A 22,218-nucleotide genomic window follows, 5' to 3' on the forward strand; every position below is an offset into this window, starting at 1 on the left:
ACTGTCATACAATTGAGAGATGTAGATAACTGTAAAACGAGGTTTAATTTACCATTTTCTACATAAGAAAATGCCTGTACCAAGTCAGGTTCATGACAGTTGTTTCATGTGTTTTAGCTTTTGATTTTGCCATTTGATAAAGGAATTTCCGTTTTGAATTTTCTTCATAGTTCAGTATTTTCTTCATAATTCAGTATTTTTGATTGCATTCCATTAGTTTTTAATAAGTAGACGAGTGTTGAAATGCAAGGTAGACAATGAATAGGAGATACCTAGGTTATAATTATTAATTGAGAAGGATAGAAAATGCATTTGCCATACGATACTTAATACCGTGGTGTCGTTGCAAATTTTACGTTTGTTGCCTTTTCAATAATAATATATTGACCTTTATCACTTTTTTGTATTTTCGAGCTTTACCGATGAGTCTTTTGTTTACAGAAAACGCGTCTAGCACACATAATTGAAATCTATGATGACTTTATAGTACCCAACAAAGCGAAAGATGCACGTCAAATTAGAATAGAAAAACAATCTGTCAATGTAGTTTGTTTGATCATCTGTTAACTACTGTTGCTCATATTTAACATGTTTAACTAGATAATTATTCACATTTCCATAGTGTAAAATATATGAAACATCAACATTGTTTTGTTTCAGGTATTTATTTAGCAATCAAATAACTACAATAGAGCTAGGAGTATTTCAAGACTTACCAGCGCTATTCGAACTGTATGTATACATTTTGACAATATTTCATCAAGAGGAAAATGAAAACTGAATCTAAAAAAAGTAGTGTCAGACTTAATTTACTATTATCAATGATAACGATACATGGAGTTCTGCCGTCCTCAACCGTAACGACTGTTTCCCCAGTTGGTTAAGCTATGTAACATGTATTAATAAGTGAGAATGCCAAACCAAATTTCGAATTTCAAACCATAGGAACAAAAATAAGACACATGCTACTAAATTTGAGATTTTCCATAGCATGCATACATCGTCGACAAAACCACAAAACCATACCAAAAACAAAACATGTCATAGCATATAAACATATCACAGACACGGGTTTTGTACGCCAGACGCGCGTTTTGTCTAAATGAAACACGTTTGACACTCGAATTAAAAATGTTTAAAAGGGCCTAATAATGTACGAAGTTGAAGTACACTGACGACCAGATTTTCCGAAAGGGATGCAAATAAAGCTAAGGTAATATACATGTATTACTTATGTAGAAAATAATTAGTTTTTCAAAAAAATTAAAGGTTTTGTAAACAGTCAATTTATAATTATGACCATATCAACAATAGTGCATGTCAACACAGAACTGCTGGGTACTAAGCTGATGATACAATAGGAGGGAAACCTTCATCAGAAGTGTCATCGACCAAGTGGTAGAAAAAAAACTTACCTAGTCTTAGATGCATGATTTTTTTTTTATTAGTTGTTATTGGTTTTTAACTAGCTGTCAGTAATTGCGAGTACTCTCAGATCTTAAAATGTCCTGTACCAAGTCAGGAATATGGCAGTTCTTATCAAAGAGTTTGTTTCTATGTTTGTTGGCGTTTGTTTTTGTTGCATTTCGGTGTTCCTGTGGTTCCTTTGTTTTCCTCTTATATTTTTTTTTTCCCCTCGATTTTGGTTTGTAACCCGGATTTGTTTTCTTTAAATTGACTTATGACTTTTGAACACCGGTAAACTACTGTTGCCTTTATTTATGATAACAAGTGCATACCAATCGACTATTATACTTTTTGCCGTTTTTTTATGTTGACTTTTTTTAATATTGGTTTCTACTAATGCCTAACGGTAATGCTGTTTATTGACTGGTGTAATGGTCACACCAATATTCTTATATGATATTTATCAATTTTGACAAATCTTTATCTTTCAATAATAATTAAGACAGAACTGCATTCTATTTGAAGTTTGGCCTACGTAAAACGCGGATTTTACTGTCGCAAATGAGTTTATCTAGCGACGCGTAGCGGAACTGGTACTAAACATATATTTGCGACAGTAAAACAAAGTTTTATGTAGGCCAAGCTTCAAATATAATACTGTTATGTCCAGTATAATGTCGTTCCGTTTCAGTCATTAATTCGGTATATAATTTCATAAAACAAAAATTCCGCAAAATAATGTTATCGTCTTTGGCAACTGAACAAGGTGACGTCACATGTATGCTTCTGGCGTCCAATGTAAATAAAGGCAACAGTAGTATACCGCTGTTGAAAAGTCATAAACTCAGGGCTTCTTGAATGTCTCGAAATGTAATAAAATTAGATCAAAGGATATCTTTTGAAGTAAAATGGTTTTTTTTCCTAAGGTTAATATTGAAGAAATAAAATGTCAATACAGAACAGAAAATCAAAATATCATTTTCTCTTACCTACAGACAGGTAGATAAAGAATTGTACGCTTGCTGTTATCCAATCAGAACCATTTATACAAATCGATTGCATTATAATGAACCATTTCTTTGGTGTAGAATACAATTAACATTACTTTGTTTTGTTTCAGAGATTTGAGCAGTAATCAAATAACTACAATACAGGAAGGAACATTTCAAAACCTACCAGCTCTTGACACCCTGTATGTATACTAGTTGCAATATTTGATGTAGAAGCACGTGAGATTTTTTTGTGTGTGTTGTGTTGCTGCTACCATAAACATCACATCTAACATTAATTATGTTACCCGAAGGATTATATCTCTTAAGTGATTTTTTAGTCCTCAAGTCCATTCTAATTTAGATAAATGTTTCACATCACAGAACAAAGACATTTCGATTTTTGTTCATACCATTATGATGAACCAGTTTAACAAAGAAATCATTGGTATCTGTTAACAGAGATAAAAGTACATTAAACAATTTAGAATTAATAGTTCAAATTTATAGATGATTAAATCTGAATGGTTGCCAGGGTAAAGGTAACAAATGCATACCAATCGACTATTATTGGCGTCAGTATTGCATGCTTTAGATTAAATCATAAAGAGTCCGAGTCAGGAAAAAAAAGAACCTGTCCAGGATTTTTTTCCATTTGCTTTTTATTGCAGTAGATTTATTGTAGAATCGAATTGTTGGTGCTCGACCGACCTTTTTTTCATAAAAGGTCACCTGACACATGAATACAACCGACTAAATGTAAAAACAATTGAACATTATACAGATTGCATAATTACAATCATATCCTATAAAATAATCGATATATCCGTGTCTGTTCTGACTAATAAAGAATATCGAACCTTACATAAATCATCGTTTGTCACATTCTAAGATTCCAGTTCAATTTTACACATTTACGTTAATATCCATTTGTTACAAAGCTTCTGGTTTTAATTTGGTCTGGACGAATTGCTTAACAAAATTTCATAGTTGTCAGTTGCATTATATTTGATACCTGATTGTATATTTGTCTTATACAACATAGTTATATTACTTCAAATTGCAAAAAAACATCTTTTTCAAGATTTTTAACATTCATTTTAACAGAAGTTATTGTAAAATTACTTGCTGTAGGTGCGGTGTGAATCAGATGTGGATATTAGAAAATCCAATGATCTGTTACATATACCGTTAACAATAAAAACAACACTTAATAAAATGCATGCGTACGAATCGTTTTTCTGTGTTTACCTTCATCAAAACGCTCAAAACCGAATATTTGAAAGCCAATAATGTATAAGAACCGATATAATCTGAATCTCAATCCCCTTGCAATAATATTTAAATATTTAAATACTCTTCCCATTACAAATATATTCCAGGTCCAAAACTAAAAGACAAGTTAAATGAATTGGTCCTCCTTTGTTTCATAAAAAAGAATGGCCAAAGTGAAGATGTTTGGTTACTTGATTGACAACATATCTGTTACGTTCAACGAAAGTCTTTTTCAACAAAAAATTTTTTTGCTATGACATTGTAACTTTGCTTTCGACCTATGAGTTTGCCCATCCCTGTGTTGATGTCTGACTCGCAAAGTCCAAACAACGTCGCACAACTCCATTTATGGAATTAAGTAAATAGAAGTGACGACAAAATCTCATTAAACACTATATAAAAAACTACAGATTGAAGAAAATGAGCACCCCAAAAAACAGGATGAATTTTTTATCTAAAACATGCTTGGCATTTTCAGCTGCACTAATGACATCCGCGTTGCCTTTATAAAAAAAAAACATGTAGTAGGAAAGTTGTACTCAGCAAATTTGTAAGTTCTCAAAAACATTCATATTTTTTTGGGGAAACGATTGTAGACAACTTTTATTTGTTATTAATTAAGAATTTTGTAATAATTGCTTAAGGTAAAAAGAAGTAAAAAAATGTTATTCAATTTCACTAACTGAAGAAGATCGATTATATCCACAAGATCTTTAATTTTTTTATAATTGAAATCTGATCAAAAATGCCTCTAAAGAAGAAATATTTACAACTCGCTTTCATCCAGTTTATCAATCTTAACAGATTATTAATGATCAGTAAGTATACTGAAACATATTCTTTTATATAATTTAAAAAAAAGTAGTTTACTTACAATTTGTATCCAAATTGCATGCTCCGACGAATCAAATAAGATTTAATTTTTATGTTTGCCTCAACAGAAAATTAGCCAACAACCCACTGGATTGCTGTGACTGTGATTTGGAGTATCTCAAGCTATATTTACTCAACAATACACACTTGTTGGGTGCATCTGCGACATGTAATGGCACAGCAACCTTTGTATATGATATTAACTTCACCGACTGTTCAGGTAATATTATCCAATTAAAGATAAACAATGAAGAAGCAATGTAAAATTCATAACAAAATGATTTTATTTTCAATATCTGCACCTTATTGAACATTATTCTATTTTATTAAGAAGGTACAAGACAAATATGCACATGTGTAATCATGAAAATTTATAGACAATTTGGAGCAAGAATTCTAAATCATATCTCGAAAAGGAAATTTGAGAGCATTGAGGTATAGGGCTGTTATTTCTTTATACATGGTGTTTCAAACGTTTGATTGAGTTTTGGATTAATTTCAACCGTGGATTTATAAAATATATATAAGCATACAGTAATAATTGTTTGTGTAATGGCTAGTAAAAACTTTAATTCTATAGAAACGTAAAAAATTTTCATCGTTTTAAAAATTGTTTTTCGTGTTATATATTTAATTTTGGGTTAACAGGCATATGAACATATTCAAAAATTTTCCGATTGATCAATCACATAAACACGAAACAGGTTAGGTTGTTATCGTGAATTGCGTCAATTTAATAAATAACATACTAGTAATTGAAAATGTAATTTATGTATAATTCTTGTAGATTTTGCTATTTTATTTGTCCACTTACTTTACAGAAGTTATTGAAAAATTATTATAGAAAAAAATTATATACTCACCCTTTTTAATCTGCAAAAGTGTATCTATTTAGTATTTTATATTTGTTTTTATCAATAAAAAATCAATGAGATTTGACAGCAATTCAAAATTTAATTAACAAGGTCTTTGATGAGATGATTGATTGCAATTTCACTGTGATATATAAATATGGTCATCCCTTGACTTCTCCTGTCCTCTAGTAAAATTCTTGCGTTATTTGGAAATGCATTATTACACTGCCACATCCGATCTGAGTTGAGACATCATATCTGACGGACAATGTAGGGTGATTACTACGCGCTCTGCATGGTAGTGAACCTTGTAGCAACCATATGAGAAGTAAGCCTGTTATATTTTACCCTTTCCTACACACATACATTTTCCAGTTGCAGTTCAAATGTACCACACTCCATCCCGTTCGCCCTTCTTTGCAGAACCATGCCAAACATGTTGATTGCTCATTTGTTCTGTATTATTTGCCACTGAATGGAATCAATCAACAATCTATTAATAGTAGATCGTTTTTGTAACAGTCTGCATTCACTTTAGGGGGACAATAAGCAAGTTTTAGTAACCATTTCTATGATCTATTGTACGCGTTAACATAATTTTGCTTTTAATTTCATGTTCTTGCCATGCTGAGATATTTTATTGTTGTACTTCACCTAAACTTTCAAGATGGTGCACAAGCTTACATCTCACTTCAAGGGCATTATCATAGGTCTAAGCGGAATTATTTTTGTCAACCTAATAATACTGTGATAAGATAATCTTCTAATGTTGTAACCCAAAAATAAGATAATGTACTAAACTATTTCGTAAGAGAGTCTCTTTTCTTAAGATAGGATTACTTTTGATTAAGTAATTTGTATAATGAAATTTCTAGACTCAACGGAATCTACAATGCCACAATCCACAAAGATAACAAATGGAGGAGAATCAGAAAGCACAACAGACAAACTAACAACAGAAATCATAACAAGTGAGTTAACAACAGAAGGTACACCAGCGGTACAAACAGCAGAAAACACCACATATATGTTAACAACTGAAATCATAACAGGAGAGTTAACAACAGAAGGTACAACAGCGGTACAAACAGCAGAAAGCACAACGTTTGTATCGACAAAAGAGATCATGACAGTGGCATCAACAAAAGAGAGCATAACAGTGACATCAACAAAAGAGATCACGACAGTGGTACCAACGAGAGAAAGCACGACAGTCGCATCAACGAAAGAGAGCACCACCGTTGAATCAAAGAAAGAGAGCACAACAGTGGAATCAACGAAAGATATCAATATAGTGGTATCAACGAAAAAGAGCACACCAGTAGCATCAACAAAAGAGAACACAACTGACACAATAGCTACTCGTAAGTATATCAATTTTATCTTAACCATATAGAATAGGTTTAGTTGTGGCAACAATTTGCATGAGGCATTATTTTGATGATACCCTAAGGGACTTAGAGTTCTCCAGCAGTCGTACGCCCGATATTAGTAAATCTATAGATTCTGTCAGTCCGAAATATGAAATAAATACAAGATGATAAACATATGATATTTATAAACGGATCACTGAAAACAGGTCTCCCCAAAATAGTAAAAATCGAGGAATGAATCGCAAATCTAAAACTTAAAAGCCAAATGATGAAGAGAGCAAACCCCCAAAAAAACATTGTAATTTTTAAACGTCAGTGCATTGCAACGTAATAAATGGAGAGACGGAGTATACTGAAGGAGATACAACACCCAAAGAGAGCCTGACTAAATTATGGCAAAACGAAAAACGACGAAAATACAAAAAGCATTCTACAAAACACTTCATAAATTACTAAAGACTTACAAACACGAAACCCACGAAAACCAAGAGTGGTCTGTTTTTAAAGGTATTACATTTCATTAACCCGGTATCTTATATAGCTTACTATACGGTTTTTTTTTTTTATTTCTTTTTTTAAACACGTGTTTACCTGAAGTTGTTTACAATCTTGTCCTTGTGGTGTTATGTGGGTAATTGTCTCTTCCGCATTCACACCACATCTCATTTTGTTTATATTTATGGTATATAATTATATATTTCTGTCTTTATCGGTTTGTTTGCATTATGCAGACATTGATGAATTGGTAAAATCCTATACAAGATTTTATTACGCTCGCACTAAATAGATGGGTTTTGTTTTGTTTTGTTTTTGTTTTTGTTTTTGTTTTTTTTGTTTTTTGTACATAATGAAGTGAAATCCTTCAAATCTATCCCTTCTTCAAAAAAGATTAAGGTTCTTAGTATACTGGCCTTTGAATAGCAGGACACAATTTCTTCCTGTACCACTCTTGATCATTCTGTGTAACATTTCCTTTGAAATACTGCCGTCGATATTAGAGTGTATTGCGGTATGATTTCTTTATTAGAAAGTCAAGTGATTTAAACATGAATACAGCAACTTTGAAAATGCATTTGTACACTGTTATTTAGTTTTGTTTGACGTATCAACTGGTGTGCATTATTCCCAAATGGATTTTTTTAACTGATTTGTAACATTCTATGCATCTTAGTTATTTACCTGATTAAGAATTCATTGGTGCTAAAAATAAGTTTATCTGTTCGAGTGCCTCTACCATCCGGAAACTCCCCAATGATTGTCTACGTTATATTTATGTTTTCCCTTTTTTTTTTATTAAAATGTGTGTTTATCCAAGATCTTTGATACCCATCTTCAAAATAGTCGCATTTTTTCGTAAGCCTTGGTTGATTTAAAGCTTGATTATCTCTACATATTCTAACTTGTCTATTGATATTGACCATATGTTTACCTTTTGATATTTGTTTGGTTTCTGTGGGTCTTTGGGTTTCTGCCTCATTGAACTATATATCGTATCTTTTTAATTCACAATTTTTTATATATTATTATAAGAAAACACGCAACTGTTTAAAATAGTCGAACTGTATTGTGAAATAGTATCCCAGTTGTCGCCTTAGTATTTGTATTATCGATGTTTCTTAAAACGATATGACGTTTCTCTTTTCACTATCGCGCGTAAAGAGATTCGCTTACATGTGCAACTTCAATCATTGATGACACCATTGCACCCGCAATCTATTATATGTTTGTTTTGTGTATTTTAGTTCAGTTTCGCTTTATAACATTTGGTCTTGAGCACATCCATAAGGAAGGTTGTGTGTTGTGCCTACTGACAAAAAAAATCATACGGTTATCATGTAGACGCATAAATTTCATGCGGTTTTCTCGTACGTTGTGTATCTTTACCTTGATTTGTATCCCCCTGACCATTTTGTGAGATTTGACCATCGGTAAGCTAATATTGCCTCTTATCTATAACTTTACGACAACTTAGATATTATAAGCGTTTTAAAAAAGTAAGAAGTGCATTTGATGTATAAGTTTAAGAAATGGTGACTAAAATGAAACACCAAAAGCAGAGTAGCGATCATTCTGAAAACAGAACTTTATAGACAAGGCTAAGAATAAAGTGGTGTGAAAACGGTTAAAACAGACGTCAAAACCAGTGATCGTTTACATCTTCATCTGTTCATCGATACTGACACAAATGGACAATTTCAAACTAGAATGTAGGACAAACGTGATTATGTCAACTTTCTAATTGTTAAATTTCCATTTGTCAACAGTTCCAAACCGTCTGTTCCCTCGTGTGGCGTTGGCATATCTCAACTGATACGCTATGCTCGTGTATGTTCATGCTTTACGGACTTCAATAGCAGGGGTATTCTTCAAATACAAATACTGCTTCAACTGTGTGATGAGGGAGGAAGAATGACTGAAATCGACACGAAATGATGTCACTTACTTACGACACGATTAATGTTTGTATTAACTCACTAGATACCTATATGTGCAGTCTTAGACATGTTGATACCAATGTCGCAAAATAAGTGACAGACAATTGTCTAATACTATTGGCAAAAGAAGCTTAACACATTCAAATCGTTCTGGTTTGCAAGATAAATTCAAATTGAAATAATAAATATAATGCTACCTTTGGTGAGGTGAATACGCATTTTTTCTTAGTTTGAAAAACTGATATTCATTGACCAGCGGTCGAAGTTGATGTTAGGTTATCAAATTTTATTTGAACCACATATTTAATGAAACAAAAGTAAGTTATTTTAATCCATATTCCGAGGATAAGATATTAAGTGAAAATTATACACAAACATTGTCCTTGAATCACACCATGTACATTATTGATATTTCAGAAGCATTTTTTATTAATGATCATACTCTGTTTTACAGTTTACAATACTAATTATCCAATAATAGTCGGAAGTGTTGGAGCTTTTATTGCAATTATGTCTCTCGTTGGAGCAGTTTTTGCTACCTGTCTGATCTTAAAAAGGTACCTATAAACAACTTAACTATCATCAATGAACATAAACTGTTCTATCAAACCAAAATTATTAAATACACACGTGTAAACTGTCAAGATTTACTAAATAGAGGGTAAGTGTTTCTAGTGGTGTTAAAACGGTGAAAGATTTTTTGACGAAATTACAATTTGGTTGACCATTATGGGATACATTTTTCACTTGTCGTAACTAGAATCCTGTCCTATTTTTCCGCGAGTTCAACATTACCGATTGCAAATTATATCACAGTATTTTCACTTACTTACGCAACACGACGTGCGAAACATGTAGAACAAAAACTGCATATCCTTCAAGATCATCTGATTTTAATATGGGTTTTTATAAGGTTTGTGTTGTTCAAGCCTTAGTTTTCTGTTCACTTTAATTTTTGTTTGTAATTAAATCGTTTTTAATTTTAACTTTGCTGTTGTCTATTTTAAGGGACTTATAAAAGAGAGGCGAAAGATACATACGGGACTTTCAAAGTCAGAAGTGAAAAATAAAATGACAACGCCATGGCTAAAAAAGAAAAAAAAACAACAGGCAGTACACAAAGCACAACATAGAAAACTAAAGACTGGGCAACACGACCCCCACCAAAAACTTGGGGCGGTCTAAGGTGCTCCGGAAGAAGGATCCTGCTCCATATAAAGAACCTGTCGTGTTGCTCATGTTAGTACGTCAAGTTCAGAAAAAGGGGTGCAGGGTTGTAGTTACGACAATTGAAACATATCCACTATCGTCTGTTAAACGGATATTCCATAACAGTCAACCAACTCGTGATGGAGTCCGTAAAAGTTACGAAAAGATGACCTTAACTTCACCATTAGAAACTCTTGGTTTAATAGCTTCTGCGTGACAGCAACCCTCTATCAGGGAAATCATGATAGAAAATTCAAGCCCTGGAATATCGTATCTATTGCAAGATATATACTTCGTATGCAGGCGCTGATGGAATGTTGCTACTTAAAAATTTACAGTTCACAAATGGGAAGCTGAAATCATCTCTTTTATCGTGAAGTTTTGTTTCAACCAGCCCTCATCGTCAATTTTTAGATGTAAGTCAAGATATCAAGCAGACATAACTTTATATGTTGTATCTTTTATCTCACGTTCGATGGGAAAGATGCGTTCAACATATTCACCACATTTTGAGTTATTTAGTGAGAGAAATATATATTTATAGCGGTAGTAAAGTTAAACGATACTGCAAACTTCTTTTCTTTCTTCCTAAGAAGTTCCGATATATAGTCAGCCTCATATGAATAAAGGAACAATTCGGCAAGAAGAAGAGCACATCTGGTGCCCATGAGAATGCGATTGTTTGTTGAAAAATATGTCCTCCAAACGTAACAAATATGTTGTCATTCAAAAAATCAAAATCAAGCATCTTGATAATGTGTGTTTCCGAGAATTCTTCCGTTGAGTGAGTTTTTTACAAAGTACGATTCATCCCTCCCTAAGACAAGAAACTTGTATCTTTTGGTCATTTTTTTATGGAACAAAACAGGACTAACCCTTTCAATTTGTCTTTTAGTTTTGAATGGGGAATACTTGTGTAAAATGTAGAAAAGTCAAATGTTTCAATACATTTGCAAGATGAAAGAGACTAATATTGTATGTACTCTTAAAGAATTTTTTAGTATCCACATCTTATTCACACCACCTCTAGAATAGGTAGTTTCACAATAACTTTGAAGCCCGGCTTTAATTGCTGATAAAATTGATGTTAATAATTGTAGAAAGAAGTTTCGTTGAGCACTTTGAACACCCAGCAATATAACGTTGTTTGAAAGGACACGTTTTTAGTTTGGGCATCCAATAAAGTGATGGAAGATCCAGTTCTTCATCTTTGGTTGAAATTCTGAAGGAACATATAACAGACCTATAATATTCAGGATTTCCTCCTTGATAAGTGTCGTGGGGGTATCTGTTGACTTTCCATGTGAATTGTCAAAACCTAATTCATTTATCAAACAGGTTATGTGATTTACACATAAAAACGATGTTGTTTTGGGCTTTATCTGCGGGGACAACAACACATTTATCATGGAGTAAGGACATGTGTTTTGCAACATTGGGATCTTTCAAGACTGATGTAGCATGGGTATTCACAGACCCATTCAGTTTTTTTTTTAACTCTGATTTGTATCAACGACCTCACAGTCTTAATCCATTCGGAAAGAGTATCTACGTCTTCTTTCTTGCGTTTAACCGATTGCCTGACAATTGAATCTATCCGTATTGTGAAGTTGTGTTTCAAATTGATTGATTTATGCTCACGACATTTCGGGCCTTTGGATAACTCATTTCGCAGAGAAGCGTTATTGACAATGTTTACGTCATCAGTAATAACATGGCCGGCTGGATTGTACATGAATGGGGAACTAGCAATCAGGAGGTTTATATTTGAATGAATATGATGAATATATGATGACGAATATTATACTAGAAAAACAAGACTGACGGAGACAGTACTAGTACTGTTGGTTGTTTATATTTTGAATCAACATTGGCTTTTTTATTTCAAAGATCATTTAACTATAAATGCCTTTTTGGTTAATACTTTTCACTATAACAAAATGTATTCTGTGTCAAGTTACTGTGCCATCTGACCATATATATTTCCGTCAATTTGGTTGTTCAGTGAAATAAAAGTAGCTTACATGTTGATACATGTAAACACAGTTTATGTGTATCCATAGATTTTTTTGTCACAAGCAAACGTATTCCCTTGTCGATACCAAGGTCTATTTGATGGAACTTACCTTTATTGAATTTATCAAATACTTGTTTTTGTATCTATAAACAAATTAGAATAGGAACAAAATTGAGAATGGAAACGGGGAATGTGTCAAAGAGACAACAACCCGACTAAAGAGCAGACAATAGACCAAGGCCACCAATGGGTCTTCAACCCAGCGAGAAAATCCCGCACTCTGAGGCGGGCTTCAGCTGGCCCCTAAACAAAAATGTGTACTAGTTCTGTGAAAATAGACGTCATACTAAATTTCGAAACATATAAATGAACCAAAATATAAAAAACATACAATACTAACAAAGGCCAGAGACTCCTGACTTGGGACAGGTTCAAAATGCGAATAAAAGGGGGGGGGGGGGGTATTATTAAATTTTTGTATCAGATGGTGTTTTAATGGGTCTTTACTGATTTTATTTTAAATTTTGTTTCGTTTCAAGTTTTCATAAATCAAATGCCCTTTTCCCTAAGAATTAAACACACTCACACATAACAAAAAAAATAAAAGCAAACGCGGGTTCCTTGATGTTCAACCCATTATACAGTAGTTATCATAGTGTTTGTCTATTCAATTGCAGATTGGATTTGAAGAAAGAAACAAGGAAAGAATTATCTGACAGTTTTGATAGGAGGCGATTTCCAGCTATGCCACTACGACATGGGGGGCAAATCAGTTGGTATTAAAATAGCGTCCTTGATTATGCCATACTGACACAGCATCTATGTCTACATGTTATCAACACCTAGTAGATATGTTATGGCATTGGCAAATTGTCTGTATTTTTTAAGTATTTGCTGATAAACCATGCTAAACGTTGATCACATTGATGGATAATTTATCACTTGTAAATAAGTAAAAACATCATATATTACGAGTTTGACATTGACACACTGGTTATGGATATCAGTATTGTGTTATTTTATATCCTTGAATTGTCAATAGCCATTGTTTTCCCTGCATTTAACCGCATTGTGGCACTAATCATGTCATAATTACACAGCTGATATAACAAATTATTTAACATTATCTTAGATTCCTAGATATGTAACTATATTTTAAAATGTAGAATAAATAAGGGCTTGGATGTTATTAATATTAGAAATATTTCCCACCATAAGTCTGTATAGAAAACAATATCTTATTACTTCAAAGGTACAACCTTACCCGCCTTGTCCTAGTCTAACCAATTGAATCCAAGATTTTTAATCAGAACAGGGTGTAAATGATCGTTACCCTGAAGGATGAAAATAAACCCTCCCGATTGATTTTGTTTATTGTCCCTATATAAATATGGTCCTGCTCGCCAAAGTACTGGAATGAACCACCAAAAGTGTTGTTAGTTCGAAAATTATATTCCGCATTCGAGGTTGCTGGTGGATGCAGATGTCCTTACAAAAGAACCTGGTGTTTAACATATTTAAAGCAATAATTCTTGTACACTTACGTCGTTCAAGAACGAGGAGAATTTAGGAAAACCACAATACTGCCTATTTTTTGCCTTTGGAATTGCTTAACAATATCTTAACTTCGTAAATTTTTTCTACACTCTACGACGGGTGCCACATGAGGAGCTGGATCTGTTGACTCTGCCGGAGCACCCGAGATCATCCCAAATAAATACACCGAAGCCGATATAATGAATAGCTGGATTTGTCGTTGGCAGATAATTTTGAACACACATTTGTATTAAATGTGTAATCTTTTTGGTCTAATATTTCAATTTATAAGCAACAGAATAATTCATCTTAAAGCCTTATGAACATACAGGTAATACCCTGTCTAACTTCATGTCCAGATATATGTTTGATGTCCTCTCTACCAAATACACACGTTTTCAGTTATTCCATGGTCGTATGGTCTTTGTTTTATATTTTTGGTTGACTGAAACGACACATCAGTTTCTCAACTCACGGGTTGTATGTTTCCGTAGTCTTAAATCATATAATAAAAAAAAATCCGCTTTATCTGTAAAGGTACTGGTTGTATATTATAAACTCATTATAGATAACAGGATTGAAATTTTGTATTTGCGACAGACGCGCGTTTCGTCTACAAAAGACTCATCAGTGACACTCGAATAAAAAAAGTTAAAAAGTATCCCATTTCTTATCGTGTCAATTTCATCGAGTTTGGATTCGAATGACCGTTGATTTCATAGTAATTGACGGTTACCCTGTCAACTGCTCCATTAAGAGTTCATTTTATTTCCTTTGTTTTGTTTTATCTTAGTTCGTATATTTACTGGAAATGGATTTGTATGATATTGCCGATGTATTCATGCAATAAACTGTTCCTCTAAAAATGAACAGACTTCAAGATTTCATTAGACCAAAAAGGACAGGTTAAAACGTCTTTCTTTTGCTTCCTCTATAACTGTGTTTCAAATAAAGTGGTAATATTTATTTACATAATGCACTTTAAATTTTAATTTATTCTAAATTTTATTCAGAATTATTTTAAATATAATAGTAAGTGAAAAGAACAGAAATCGTATGTAATGCTCAATCGCACATTATATTAAGCCTTCAAACAACTTTATTATGACGAAACCATTAATAATATTAACCTCAAGTTAATATCCGGACCAACTGTTTCATTTGGTATATTGCATAACTATAATATAGAAATATTAAGTCTTTAACAAAACATGTAGTTTTTTTTTATGTTTATCATAAATATGTGAAGTCTTTCCAAGTCAATGATCAACGTCATGTAATCACTTTTTTACTTACAATTTTGCCCTGCAAGTGATCACGTGGACGAATATGATTCGGACTAATGACGAAAGTATTCAAAAATATGAATTAACTTTGACAATTGCAAAGGGTCAAGTTCTCAAAGGCAACTATAATTACATATGTAAAGCTAATTATAACAGAGAATACATGATTATCAACATTATAATCCGCTATTGCTATACTCTGAATTATTCCGTGTGACATTTTATTTAAATTGTAAGGGAAATTAAAACATTTATTATTTTTTTGTCATACACGTAGAACATATATTTACATCTATCTATCAATGAAAGTTACATAAAATATAATCACAGAAGTTGAAAGAAAGTGTATTTTTAATATCAATAATACGTTTCGTTCTTATACTGTATGTAAACAGTAAAACGTTTGATCTGTATTGTCTTGGTTTAAAAATAAACATGATAAAGACATATTTCAAAGTATTTGTTGTATTAAAATAATAGTAATTAGATAAAAACTTAAAATCTGTGACAATTGTGTGTATGCTTTTGCTTAGGCTTTGCTTATGTTTTGTTTTTAGTTACTGTTCTTTATTGTATACAAAATAATACAACAATTATATTCGCAAAAATGTTTGTTCTCTATTTAAGTTTGTATAACTATTTCTCTATACATGTATCAATTATTTTCAAATATATCTGACCTTTTGGTCATATAGCTGCTAATGTATTATGGTATTAAAAATATCTTCAACAAAGGCAACAGTAGTATACCGCTGTTCAAAAGTCATAAATCGATATAACTTAAACAAATTCGGGTCACAAACCAAAACCGACGGAAACACATCAACTATAAGAGGAAAACAACAGAACAACAGAAACACTGAATTGCTACAAAAACAAACGCCAACATACATAGAAACATACTTTTTGATAACAACTGCCATATTCCTGACTTGGTACAGGACATTTTAAGAAAAAAATTGCGGTTTGAACCTGGTTTTATGGCTAGCCAAACCTACCGCTTATATCGCAATGTTAAAATACCACCAGCCTTTTAATTTTGTCCGCAAGTAGCACATTATGTCTACAAAAGATTAATCAGTGCCGCTGGAAAAAAATTAGTTAAAGATCAAATCAAGTACGACGATTAGGGACCAGAAGTTTCGAAAGGTTTTGCCAAATACAGTTTAGGTAATCTATTCCAGGGGTAGAACATCTTTAGTATTTCGAACAAAACAAACATCCTTCACTCTAAAACTTTTGTTTTCAGCGTTTCAGAAAAAAACTTCAAACGCACCAATTCATCAAAACTTTTAAATTGTTTATCATTGGCTCGATACTGCGGCTAGAAGACTGTTAGTCACAGACGGCAATATCAGCTCAGTAGTCAAAACTTTGGTATCAACATGATTCAGGATATACTTTTCCCTAAAGTTTTCGGTTATGAATTTAAAAATTATCAAGAAACTTAAGAAACGTCAGGCACAGATGACTGCTTAATTTGGCGATTGCTTTCAAGTCTCTTTTTTATTCTTTCTGTTGATTGATAGCGGATGCACCAAATTAATAAAGTTTTTTCTTGTAAACAACGTCATACTGTATGTACTGTCTTAAACGGACATTCTCTTCAAATGCTATTTTTTTCATGTCCGTCCCCCCCCCCTAAAAAAAAAACCCCAACTTATTCATTAAATATATGAAGAGCAAGGCGTTCGAAAAACAGTATAAATACTACACACTCATAATTAAAGTGCAATTAATGCCACAAGGTAACGCCGATGTTTTGTTGAGCCAAAGAGAGGGTAATGTATTTATAAAAAGATAACGATTTATTCAAAAAGGTCTCGAGACCTCAATTAAGTGATACCAACATTCTGTCGGAAAAAAAAGTCTAAAACTAAACCGTCTTTCATAGTCTTGGATTACATCTTTGTTGCCTTATCTACAGTTTATCCGAAAAACGAAATTTACAAGCTGCTTCTGCACCAGCGGCCCTAAAACTATGTAGACAAAACGGTTTGAAAGTAAAAGATCCCCGGACTTCGAAGTTAGTACAAATCACAATCTGCTATAAAACCAGGTTGAATCCACCATTTGATACATAAGAAAATGCCTGTGCCAAGTCAGGAATATGACAGTTGTTATCCATTCGTTTGATGTGTTTGATGTGTTTGCGCTTTTGTTTTTGCCATTTGATTAGGGACTTTCCTTTTTGAATTTTCCTTGGAGTTCAGTATTTTTGTGATTTTTCTTTTTGTCATTACTCTGTTTCAAATAACTATTTTTTACAGGACATAATTTATTCCCGGTTTTAGAATAAGTTCTCTATCACTATATTTTTATAAATGTTAATTTTACTTTTAGCCTCATTGAATGTTGTTTGTGTTGAGATTAATCAATTCGGAAATACGTACAAATCCAAGAAAGCACAAATATTATGCTTGTTAAAATGAGCATCCTCAAAATAAAATGTATCGAACATCTGCGGAATATGAAAATAAGAAGATTTGATATAATTTTCAATGAGACAACCCGCCCTCTAACACCTTAAGACCAAATGACGTAGATATAGAGCAACTATTGATAGAATATTGGCATTTTTGTTTTTAATACTGACTTTATCAGCAGGAATATCAAGCGAGCCCGCTCAAAAAATAAAATGCCATTATTCTTTTTATCGGCAATTTGTTTTCGCAAATTTTTTGTTGTTGTTGAGAATATGAATATAAAACTAATTTTACGCGTTCAATTCATTGATAAATTGACAGGGATGCACATGAACTAGTGTGTGAAGTTACTGCATTGATATGTGACGTCATTGCCTAATACTTTCGAGTATCACTCCAGTTCATAATCTTAACAAACAATAGGCAGTAAGATCAAGGGAAAAATGTACAACTTGCCGATAAATGTCGGAATATGGACTTCACAAAAATGATAACCCAAACCGTAGTGTAAGCTATGATGCCCCGACATGACTAGTTTAAAAACAGTTCAAGTTGGAGAGCAATTGGCGTAATTTACGAACAAAAAAAAAACAGAAACAAAAATTGATAGACAGCAATCAACAAAAAACACTGGATTACAGGTTCCTGACTTGGGACACACATACAAAGCATGTCTGGAGATATTTTCCCTATAAAATGCCACACAACTCTTGTTTTCCCTAAATCAGTTCGTAACTTTGATCTTGAGAATCGCCAGAAACAGTGACCCAATGAACTTCTTTTTTTTTAAATTAGAAATGTCTTCCATTGTTTAGCATAAAATTTAACCTGTGTTTTAACAGCTTGCATAACGTTCTCAGCGAAGCCTACTAATCCTGAATATCCGACTCCTCGTTTTAAGACATCGAGTCCTATCGCTTTGGCGAGGTCGTATTTAATGAATGAAACCCTCTTTTGTCGAGAAACGACAGTGCGATACACACGACACATATAATTGACAAAATGACGAGACGAGATAATTTCACTCTGATGAGGAAAATTATATTAATTTTATTTTCCTAACCCATCTGTTATATATTTTTCTTTTATAAAATATTTTAACATTAAAGAAATAATCATGAACTCTACTACTGATATTCATTAACGTGTAGTTTGAGTATATGTAGATATGTAAGAAGGTAATTAGTTAGAAGTAAGAAGATGTGGTATGAGCGCCAATGAGACAACTCTCCATTCAAGTCTTAAGGTGTAAAAAGTAAACAATTATAGGTCAAAGTACTTCAACACGGAGTATTGGCTCAAACCGAACAGCAAGCTATAAAGGGCCCCAAAATGACTAGCGTAAAAAAAATTCAAACAGGAAAATCAACGGTCTAATTTATATAAAAAGCGAGAAACGAGAAACACTTAAGAACCACATCAACAAACGACAACCACTGAAAAACAAGTTCCTGACTTAGGACAAGTGCAAGTTAGAAAAACAATGGTAGGTAAAATCTTCTTATCAGCTTATATTAAAAGATCAAAAACTTGATTTGATAGGCTAACCCTGCCGTTTGTTACGAAATTGCGATATTTCCATTTGCTATTTGTACATTTAGAAATAAATGATAATGAGGGTCGGTTGAGAACACAACTTTTGGACAAAATAGATGATTTCAGTTCCCAATTATGAACTTTCCATTTACATTTATATGTAGCAACATTCCAGCAGCACCTGCATATGGTTGATTGATTAATTGATTTATTGTTAGGTCGGTTTTTAACGCCACTTTTAGCACTGTTGTGCTATTTTGTGGTGGTCGGTTTGTCGGTTATTGTTAGGGGAGTGCCCGTAGTGAACCACCGACCTTTTGTAAGAAACTGACAATCCTAGTCAATCAGGATTGGAGTCAATTGCACCTGCCACGTTCAGTATTCAAACTCACAACTTCAGTGTTGATAGGCTAGTGATACAGTAAATCATCTACTTAGACCACTCGGCCGCCACCAGCATTTGGAGAATACATCTCCCAGTTGGTACGATATTCCAGACTTCCAGGCGTTTCCTATCATTATTTCATTGATAGAGAATTGATGCTTACAAGACAGCTATTGTACCAAGAGTTCCAAGTAGTGAAGTTGAAATCAAGCTTTTGAAAATTTTACGGACGCCATCACAATTTGGTTAACCGTTAGGAAATATATGTTGCACAGATGACGACTGATGTGTTCCAATTGTTGTAACCACAAACCCGTTCTCTTTTCCTCGTATGTGACCTACCGAATTAGACTTATCACAGGATTTGTACTTACTTGAGCAACATGGCAGGCTCCACATGTTTAACAGAATCTGCTTGCCCTTTCGGGATACTTGAGATCAATCCCGTTTTTTTGTTGGGTTCTTGTTGACCAGTCTTGAGTTTTATATGTTGTGTTTTGTGTACTGTTTCTGTCTTTTCTCCCTTTTTCGTTTTTTGCTATAACATTGTCAGTTTGTTTCCGACTTATGAGTTTGAAAGTCCCTTTAGTATATTTTGTCTCTCTTTTGTAATTTCAATGTCATTTATGGCCTTCAAAGGACTACTTTCCCCCGTGCCAGCCAATGTATATATAAAAAAGAAGATGTGGTATGAAGACTTTTTTCAATGATATTCAAAACACGAACATGTGCTACCTGACAATATTCTTTTTTATTAAATGTAATTCAATTAGCAACTTTCAAAAGCTCCTAATCTCCATATTACTACACTGTACGCCTAAACATGTCTATTTGGTGTAGGACGTCGAAACATATCCAAGTCCTAAACGCGCAATCATGTCCATATTTCAGAAACGCTCAAATATGTCATCAACCTTAATTAAAAAAGTAATTCCATATCGCATAGGTTGTTAAAAAAAATCATGAATTCTAAACTTAATATCATAAGAAAAATGTCCCTCGGGGAATCCTTATTTCTAAAAGACATACCCACAATTTATTTTGTTTGGTCAATCATAATGAAATATTTTAGCCACTTATACCACTTGTAGCATGATTTCAGTCTGAAACGGTCATTTTGGTCTGATCAAGTCTTACTCGACTGAATTTACCGCTAGTAAAAAACGTTACGACCTTTTCAGACTTCCAGACGCTGTTCCGATATACCGTGTTCAGTCCGTTTAGTCGGGTCAAGATAAACCAGACAGATTGTTCTATCGATCGATTAGGACTTGATCAGACCACGTTCAGATCAAATCAGACCTAAGGTAAAAATTCTGTTTAGTGTTTTTGAAAGATCGTGTTCAGTCGTGTTAAGATTTCAAATATTTTAAATAAAACGTGCGACACTTTTTCTGTGTTTATCAGGGGTGGCTCCCTCTTTATGAATAAAATTGACAAAGCTTGTAGGATATTAGTATTGGTCTTTTAATGTAATAATGTATATCTATTTCATTAAATAACGTATGCAAACTTATACTTCATTTTTTCCTATAGAATTTTTAACATTCAATTGGTTATATTAGGAAATATTAATTGTTGTAACCGGAAAATTTGTAAGTCATAAAAACTTTGCAGTCGTGCTTTTTGACATAAAGTAGTCCTGTATTTATTCATTCCGCTTGTAAAGATATAATGATAAGTAATATATCTCACAAATGTTCTTAAACAATTTTTTGTCTGTAATGTAAAATAATGGTTCTTATCCATATAGAATTTGTCAAGAAAAATATATTTTAAGTATCTGATTTACTTTATATTTTTGAATTTTAGATAGAAAAATTCAAAACAACATAAGTTAAGAAACGATTGATAAAAAGAAAATGTACAAAACTATAAATCTAGTGTATGGTTTATATTTCTGGTTCGTATCAGATTTGTTTTTATAGCAGCAGTTTTACTTCGCATTTTAAAAACAGTGAAAGCCTTAATTGTTTTTTTCGGAATTGACCAAAAAGCTATGAAAGAGCGAAGCGAAATGACTGTACTTATAGATTAGACCTTCGGTTTTCCTGTTTAAATTGTTTTACACTAGTCATTTTGGGGACCTTTATAGCTTGCTGTTCGGTGTGAGCCAAAGCTCCGTGTTGGAGGTCGTACTTTTGACCTATAATTGTTTTATACTTTGTGACTTTGATGGAGAGTTGTCTCATTGGCACTCATACCACATCTTCTGATCTATATTAACCGATAGCAGTTTATAACATTTCCATTTCAATAGAAACAATATGCAAATTCAGTAAATCAAATGTATTTATACCAAATTGTTACATTCAAAAGTCTTTAACTAAATAAATGAACGATAGAAATGTATTGAATGTATTGCATCGATCGTAAAATTGATATCCAGTGTCAAGTTTTACACAGTGATGACCACTTAAATGTTCAAATGATTCAACAGAAAATTATACTTAGACTAGGATCAAATGCAGACCATTACGTTACAATTGTTACCAATATTTACATTCAATCGAGGAAAAGACAGGGGACATTGATATGCATTGATAAATTTTGGTATAGTCTGATACGGCGAGCGTGTGTCGACAAAAATAGAAGGTCATGTTTACCAGAGGACAAC

At 32.9% G+C, this 22,218-nt stretch overlaps 2 protein-coding genes across 2 annotated transcripts in view; both read left to right on the top strand.

The window, feature by feature from the left end:
• The window catches only part of LOC127708138 (leucine-rich repeat-containing protein 15-like), a 49,989-nt gene extending 49,208 nt beyond the window's left edge, over nucleotides 1–781 (top strand). The window contains exon 7 of the mRNA XM_052212976.1: nucleotides 661–781. Coding sequence (XP_052068936.1) covers nucleotides 661–781 — 121 coding nt within the window. The remainder of the gene's footprint in view (nucleotides 1–660) is intronic.
• A 5,503-nt stretch (nucleotides 782–6,284) lies between these two features.
• Nucleotides 6,285–9,773, top strand: LOC127709414 (uncharacterized). Its single transcript, XM_052214952.1, has 2 exons — nucleotides 6,285–6,762; nucleotides 9,661–9,773. The coding sequence occupies exons 1-2, from the start codon at nucleotides 6,291–6,293 to the stop codon at nucleotides 9,771–9,773; spliced, it is 585 nt and encodes a 194-aa protein (XP_052070912.1). The 5' UTR covers nucleotides 6,285–6,290.
• The last annotated feature ends 12,445 nt before the right edge of the window (nucleotides 9,774–22,218 follow it).

Source organism: Mytilus californianus, unplaced genomic scaffold (genome assembly GCF_021869535.1).
Source record: "Mytilus californianus isolate M0D057914Y unplaced genomic scaffold, xbMytCali1.0.p SCAF_7, whole genome shotgun sequence".
In the NCBI taxonomy this organism is placed as follows: domain Eukaryota; kingdom Metazoa; phylum Mollusca; class Bivalvia; order Mytilida; family Mytilidae; genus Mytilus; species Mytilus californianus.

Coding starts and splice junctions, on each gene's coding strand:
- LOC127709414 (XM_052214952.1), top strand. CDS start 6,291: ATGCCACAATCCACAAAGATAACAAATGGAGGAGAATCAGAAAGCACA. Junction 6,763..9,660: donor AACTGACACAATAGCTACTC/GTAAGTATATCA, acceptor TCTGTTTTACAG/TTTACAATACTAATTATCCA.